At 32.2% G+C, this 7,777-nt stretch overlaps 1 protein-coding gene and 1 long non-coding RNA gene across 2 annotated transcripts; one reads left to right on the top strand and one right to left on the bottom strand.

Moving 5' to 3' along the window:
* The first annotated feature begins 1,140 nt into the window (after positions 1-1,140).
* LOC107912958 (protein LUTEIN DEFICIENT 5, chloroplastic) lies at positions 1,141-6,951 on the top strand. Its single transcript, XM_016841359.2, has 16 exons — positions 1,141-1,336; positions 1,422-1,587; positions 1,942-2,158; positions 2,270-2,341; positions 2,432-2,542; positions 2,886-3,077; positions 3,191-3,352; positions 3,738-3,833; positions 3,909-4,010; positions 4,725-4,757; positions 4,848-4,928; positions 5,019-5,101; positions 5,439-5,570; positions 5,838-5,898; positions 6,065-6,130; positions 6,537-6,951. Exons 1-16 carry the CDS (start codon positions 1,249-1,251, stop codon positions 6,723-6,725), a joined length of 1,851 nt encoding a protein of 616 aa, XP_016696848.1. The 5' UTR covers positions 1,141-1,248; the 3' UTR covers positions 6,726-6,951.
* On the bottom strand, positions 5,935-6,621 carry LOC121212510 (uncharacterized). Its single transcript, XR_005907783.1, has 2 exons — positions 6,506-6,621; positions 5,935-6,238 (listed from the first exon to the last, which is right to left on the bottom strand). It is a non-coding gene; the product is annotated as an uncharacterized lncRNA (long non-coding RNA).
* Positions 6,952-7,777: the final 826 nt, after the last annotated feature.

The following is a 7,777-nucleotide window of genomic DNA, read 5'->3' as shown; positions in this document are numbered from 1 at the left end:
TAACAAATACTGTGTTGAAAGGTTTTTTAGTGCGAGTTCATATCTCACAATTTTTTTGTCGAAATAATAACCGGACTAAAGATAAAAGAAAATTAGTTGAACATGAAATTAATCATACTCAAATTAGAATTTAAAAGTGGATTTGAATAAAATGATAATAAGTGAAAAACAGAAATGAGTTACAAAACAATTAAACAAAAATAAGAAAAAGAAATGAGATGACAGAACGGTTTGCCAAAATCTACCACTACAGATGTATTGAAAAAGATTAGAGAAAACAAATTATAATTTTTATTCAATGTCCAATGTGTTTTCCAAAGACACCATACAATGTATTTATATATAATACATATGCTAATTTTAGGTTGATTCATCTAACAACGATCACATAAAATCATATTTTATACTAAATTTTTTTTCTAAATCTAGCTTTTTATAAAGTTAAATAAAAAATCTGATCAACCATAAGTTTTTTAGAATTTTTAATTCGACCCTCTTTTATTGTTTATGCTCTAATTTAGTTTGGTTTGCTTGTTAATTCGAATTTCGATATTCCAAATTAGATACAAATTACAAACCCAGTAGTAAGAATTATCGAAATTAGATACAAATTTAGCTTATTATCAATATAATACATAGATATGTCATCTAGTTTTAACCTAAAATAAACCATCAAAGTAAAAGCCAAAGAAATAGAATGGATTGATTATAACAATCTTATCTCCTCACTTAGTATTAATAAAATAAATAAATTATCACTGTTATCTTAACTCAATTAATATTTTAAAGGATAACATGTTTTAATTTAAAGTTGAAGATTTAAAAATTGGTATAAAAGAAAAAATAAATTATGATGATTATTAGAGTGATAAACAATTTAAAATTGGATGATCAAATACAATCAATTAAAATAAATAAAAATGGATATTTCTTATCTTGGACTGAGAATCCAAGCAATCCAGTCAGTCTGGTTTAAGGTTACGGGGGAGTAGGTTGAAGGAGTGTAAAAAAATGGTAATTAGATGACACGGAATCTAACGCTATCAACTGTTGGAAAGATTCCCCTGCCTAGTTCCTGTTCCTTTTTTGCGGTTAAGACATTACAAAAATAAAATAAGATAAAAAAAAAGAGTTTGAGAGTTGGAGGTCCCGCCACATTACACACTTCCTTTATTATCTTCAATTTCATTTTTTCTTTAAACCCATATTATCTTTGTCCATAAATTTCCATTGCCACCCTACTTTTATATGGCTGCCACTCCAGCTTTTCCTCTTCTTCAGCTTCGTTTAACCAAACCCAAACCCAAACTCACTGCTTCTTGTTTTAGACCTTATGGTATGTTCTAACTTTACAATTCTCCATTTTCTCTTTCTTTCTTTTCTTTTAAGCTTCATTTTTGCTTGTTTAATGGGATTTTCAGGCACATCTAAGTTTGGAATAGTAAAATGTGGATCATCTTCTAATGGGAGAGAGCCTGATTCAGCTGACAATGGTGTTAAAAGTGTGGAACGTTTACTTGAAGAGAAACGCCGGGCTGAGTTATCTGCCAGGATTGCTTCTGGAGAATTCACTGTTCAGAAATCTGGGTATTTTTGCCTTTGTTTCACTTTGTTTTTTTGGTTTTGGTTTTTATAACCTTTTAGCTGTCATTGTGATGCTTACTATTGTTTTGGGTATCTTTTGTTTTTCATCAAAGAAAAAGGGATGTTGACCTTTATTTCCCTTTCTTAATTTTTTCAATTAATTGTGGTTAAGAATAATATTTGGACTTGATATCCTTGTATTCTTTTGTAATCTTCCTTGTCATGTTTGGATTGGCTTAATTATATTTATATTGGTGAATGCTTAGTCTATTCTCTGACTTGTATTTATTTCTTTACTTCATAATAATTTCTGCTAATTTGCTGTTCTTTTTATGTCTTCCTATTCCTGGGAACTAGTTTCCCTTCTCTATTGAAGAATGGTTTGTCGAAAATTGGTGTTCCCAGTGGGGTTCTTGAAATCTTATTTAAAGGGGTTGATGATGTTGAAGATTATCCCAAGATTCCAGAGGCGAAAGGGGCGATTAAGGCCATCCGAAGTGAGGCCTTCTTCATCCCTTTGTATGAGCTTTACCTCACTTATGGTGGGATTTTCAGGCTAACCTTTGGACCAAAGGTTCGTGTGTCCTTTTCCATTTTGGCTTCTTTTTTTTTTTCTTGTACATAGCATTGTCCAAGATAATTATGGATTTCCTGTTACATACATGGGATGGGGATGTTGCTGCAGTCATTTTTGATTGTTTCCGATCCTTCCATTGCTAAGCATATATTGAAGGACAACTCAAAGGCTTATTCAAAGGTAAACAGTGGTGTACTTCTTGGCTTTTCTTGGATGGACTAATATTGCTTTATTGTTTTTGTCTCATCTTTTGTTCTCTTCAATGTGAAGGGTATATTAGCAGAGATTTTGGACTTTGTCATGGGAAAAGGACTTATCCCAGCTGATGGTGAGATATGGCGCATTAGAAGACGTGCTATAGTCCCAGCACTGCATCAAAAGGTATTGTAGTTAATTTATGGGTTCAGTGCTTTAAAAATTAAAAATTTATTTCTTATAGTCCCATGCACTCTGACTTAGCAGTGGTTGATGTAGTCTGCAAAAGAGTGGACGGAGTGAAGGGGTTTCCGATAACCATATAAATGATTGAAGTTAGTATGCATAATTACTAGCAGCAATTTGCAATCTAAAAAAGAGTGATAAACTAAGAATATTCATTAAACCTTATTGAACACACCCAAAGTCATTAGATTGGATCTACCTTTTATATATTATTCTCTATCAGTAGCGTTGTTTTACTTTTTTATTTTTCAAATATTTTTTGAGAGAATTTTTCAATTTTTAGTATGTAGCAGCTATGATTAGCTTATTTGGGCTGGCTACCGATAGGCTTTGCCTGAAACTAGATGATGCTGCAACTGATGGGGAAGATGTAGAAATGGAATCGCTTTTCTCCAGGTTGACATTAGACATTATTGGCAAGGCAGTATTTAATTATGATTTCGATTCATTAACAAATGATACCGGCATAGTTGAGGTACTTTCTTTCCTATTTGGCTGGCACTTATGCTGTTGCCACTGTGTCTTAGTTTCATTTACATTTTTTGTTAAAAGCATCTAAAGTATGTGACTGTATTTTGACTAGGACAGGCTGTTTACACTGTTTTGCGGGAAGCAGAAGATCGAAGTGTCTCTCCTATTCCAACCTGGGAGATCCCTATTTGGAAAGACCTTTCACCACGACAAAGGAAGGTTATGGAAGCACTCAAATTGATTAATGATGTACTAGACGATCTAATTGCGACATGCAAGGTAAAGTTATCAGTAAATGTAGTGAGATAATATTACACTCTACCTTTACGTCTTCAATAATCACTGTGCATGTAGGAACATGTAGTATGATGTATCAAACACTGGATATGGTGTATGCATAACTTTTTGCAGCTATACCAAGCATTTACACATATCTTCAAGTACATAGAGGGAATGTCAGACCTGAGAATATATCTCCAAATGGGTCATTCTTGGTATTGTTGTATGTCAATGTAAGGTAAAAACTTTGTGTGGATTAGTCTAATTGTTTGATTTTGGCATGTTTTACATATTTGTATATGTGTCTCATGGATATTAACTATTGCATTGACTTGATTAAACATTTCTTTTGTTCTCCTTTAAATTTAAACTCTTTTATTTTCAGAGGATGGTAGAAGAAGAAGAGCTACAGTTTTCTGATGAGTATATGAATGAACAAGATCCTAGTATTCTCCACTTTCTGCTGGCATCAGGGGATGATGTATGTATTGATAGTTATGAAATTTGTGGATTAGCAGCTGATGAGATGTAAGATATTCCTTGAATCATTTTGCAGGTTTCTAGCAAGCAACTCCGTGATGATTTAATGACAATGCTTATTGCTGGGCATGAAACATCGGCTGCTCTTTTGACATGGACCTTCTATCTTTTATCAAAGGTAATTCAAGGATTTGTTCTGCGCGAAAAAGGAGCTAATTCCCTCTCTTGTAATGTTTGGCTTCTTGTTTGTGGTCTGCCCATATAAACAAGCTTTTGGTACTAATTTCTGTGCAATTATCATTAATTACTTTCTTTAACAGCTTTATGCAAAATATATTTATATAAACAAAGAATTAATGAAGCAAGAATAATAAAAAAACACTGACACAAGGATTTACATGGTTTCACCAGAATGAACCCTTGTTCCAACACACAATCATATTGAAGAACTCTAATTTTTTCAAGTTCATTAGAGTAAAAAGAATACAATAATTGGGTTGCTCCTACTTCACTCATAAAAGAAATTAAATTCAAGTCATACTCCTATAGGCAGGAAAAGCATATGTTAAGACGTTTGTTTTCTAATGCTTTTCTCCTTGACATTTATGTGTATCGGAACTGATTATGCAGTAATCATTACTTCCTATCCCTCATAATTGCAATTAGTTGTACACTTTGAATGAATAATATGCCATAACCTATTCCAAGATTGCTAGGTTTAGCAGTATTTAGTAAGCTTTTGAATATGTCTTTGGGATTGCTTTTGGAGTGTGACTAATTGATGGTTGTTTCATGGGAAGAGGATCTCCCTCATCAGGGTTGAAACAAATATCATTTTTGAATAACAACTCATTTCAAGTTCTCATTAGTTCTTTTTCTCTGGTTGTTGCAGGAACCTAGTGTTGTATCCAAGCTCCAGGATGAGGTATCTTTGAACTTTGTGTAATACCGGTATAAAAGGGCAACCGATCTCATTGTCTCATTTTCTTATTTATTATCATACCAAATTTCCTAGGTTGACTTTGTTCTTGGAGATCGGTTTCCAACGATAGACGACATGAAAAAACTCAAGTACACAACTCGTGTTATTAATGAAGTAAGTGTAGTTCTGTTCCATTTCATGTTTCATCAAATATGTTGCATTAATGCACCTTGAATGGATATAATCCTATCTACTTTTGTGCAGTCTCTGAGGCTCTATCCACAGCCACCGGTCTTAATACGACGTTCTATTGAGAATGATGTGCTTGGAAAGTACCCAATAAAAAGGTCCCTAAAATCAATATCATTACCATCCTATTGGACAATAAGCATGCACCATTTGCAAGCATCTTCTTGCAAAATCACTTTCACACCTCTTTTTTTCTTGAGAAAATATGGTTGTTTGTCAAATTTATAAATGTAGAACTTGCAGCATAGATCGAATGGATTCTAGAAAGCTTATAGGGGTGGGGAACTTGTGCTAACTGTTTTTTGCTTATATGGATATCTTTTATTTGTATATTTTTGCTTTATCTCAAGCTTTACATGAAAGTGCTATGATATATTGACTTTACCACTCGTACTTTTTCCGAATTCTTAACTTTGTCATATATTTTACATTTAGGGGTGAAGATATTTTTATCTCTGTTTGGAATCTGCATCGAAGTCCAAGTCTCTGGCAAGATGCAGAGAAGTTCAATCCTGAAAGGTGGCCTTTAGATGGACCGAATCCTAATGAAACAAACCAAAATTTCTGGTAACATATAAGTACAACTTTGTTTATTTCATCAACATATCTATAAATGAGATGGCAACGAGGAGTTTTTTTTTTTTTTTTTTTATTCTCTGAATTCTAGTAGTTGTAGTTTATAGGTGCAATTTGGTGAAATGAAAAATATGTGTTAATAGATAAGCTAAGGTACTATAGACTAATATGTTTTCTCAAAAGTTATTTGTCCTTTGTTACAGTTACTTTTATAACTTTCCTTCAATTACAAATCACCGATATTGGCATTCTTTTCAGTTACTTGCCCTTTGGTGGAGGACCTCGGAAATGTGTAGGAGACATGTTTGCATCTTTCGAGGTATTTTTTATTGAAAAAAATTCAGTCAGTACTCAGTATCAAAACATGAGAGTTAAGTTTTTTGTATTGGGGTATCATACTTTATTGTTCTAGTTGAAACATGACAAATTCTGGCCACTGGTGATTGATATTGTATAACCTGAAGAAGAGTTACTTTGACGTACAGACTGTTGTAGCAGTTGCAATGCTTGTCCGGCGATTTAACTTCCAAATGGCACTTGGAGCTCCTCCAGTAAGTAAACTGCTTTGCACTTGTTGTTCATGTTTACAACTTTTACTTGTAAATGACATAAAGTGTAGCTGGCTCTCAAACTTCTAGTGGACTAAAAACCCCAAAAACCTGAAACTCTCTTGTAAGTTCACTTTCCGATATCGGCTTAATAGAATAAGAATTGTTGACTATCTGCATGTCAAACTACATATACCCCATGCATAAGCTATGTATTGGACATAAGTACAAAGAGATTCTCAGCTATTTTTGAAGCTGAAATACCAGTACCTAGCCAAGCTATGATTTGTTTGAGAGTTTTATTATTATTCGTATGTGCTTTGAGTACGAATGGTGTCTTATAAACGTGTAGTAATTCAAAAAGAAAAGTGGATATACCGTATAAAAGATCAATGAAATCTGTATTCAGGTTGAAATGACTACTGGAGCAACTATCCACACAACGCAGGGGCTGAAGATGACAGTTACACGAAGAATGAAGCCTCCGATTATCCCTGAAATAAACATGGAGGGATTGAAGATGGAAGGAACTGCCCGGATTTTGGAAGCAGAGACCCAACTTGGAGAGAAAGGTGAAGTTTCTCAAGCTCATTCATAGGTGGATTAGCTTGCTACATTTAGCTTCATTACACGATGCATATGCAAGGGGGGGGGGGAAGTAATGTTGATAGACATAAGCATTGGGAGAAAGTTGGTAAATATTATAGTATATGCTTCCCTTCAAAACTAGCTGTTTAATGCAATTAATTATTTGCTATTTAATTTTCTTTTTTGTTCAAGAATTACAGGTGTTTTCATCTTGCAATAAAATCCTTATCCTAGAATATCATGTTGACGTTTGGGTATATTCTAGTAAAATTTATACATAAAAATGATATTAAAAAACGATACAATACCAAAAATAAGATAAACATGAAACAAAGACACATATTAGCAATAATATCATTTCCAAAAGATTTGAACGCTTCAAATTTCCTTTTGAAATTTCAAGAATTCTTTTTTTTTTCTTTTTGAAAATTCCTTTGGTTTTTCTCTCAATTTATTCCAACACTATCCATTATATAAATACAAAACTGAAAAGATAATAGAAATTATCATTTATACTTATATATTAAGAGTTTGATTAAGTGAGTGTTATCTATCAATTGTTTTACAAAGCAATAACTATGATGACAATTATAGTGAAAACTTTTAAAATGGTAACAATGAGAACTAAAATTATCTTAGTCATTAAATCAAAATAAATGGTTTTAAGCCAAAATTTGTATTTAGCTTACCTTATTAAAATAGAACCAATAACATTCAATTTTTTTTTGGATAATCTTTACTTTCAGATTTAATTTTTGAAAAAAGAATTGGAATTGAAAAGAAAAATTAGGGTTATTAAGATTAATCAATTTTTGTATTAGGTATTTATTTTTTTATTGAAAAAATTGGTTGATCATTTCATTTTTTAAAAAAATTGGGATTTTTACATTGATTGGGCAAAAAGTGAGTCAACCAATGTAAAAATCCCAATTTTTTTAGAATGAAATGGTTAACCAATTTTTTCAATAAAAAAAAAATACCTAATACACAATTTGATTAATCTTAATAACCCTAAACTCTTACTTTCTATTGCAATTTTTTTCAAAAAAAAAAAAAGAAGAT

This window comes from Gossypium hirsutum, chromosome A13 (genome assembly GCF_007990345.1).
Source record: "Gossypium hirsutum isolate 1008001.06 chromosome A13, Gossypium_hirsutum_v2.1, whole genome shotgun sequence".
NCBI classification, from domain to species: domain Eukaryota; kingdom Viridiplantae; phylum Streptophyta; class Magnoliopsida; order Malvales; family Malvaceae; genus Gossypium; species Gossypium hirsutum.
The sequence above is the reverse complement of the archived record's forward strand: the minus strand, read 5'-3'. Positions and strand labels throughout refer to the sequence as shown.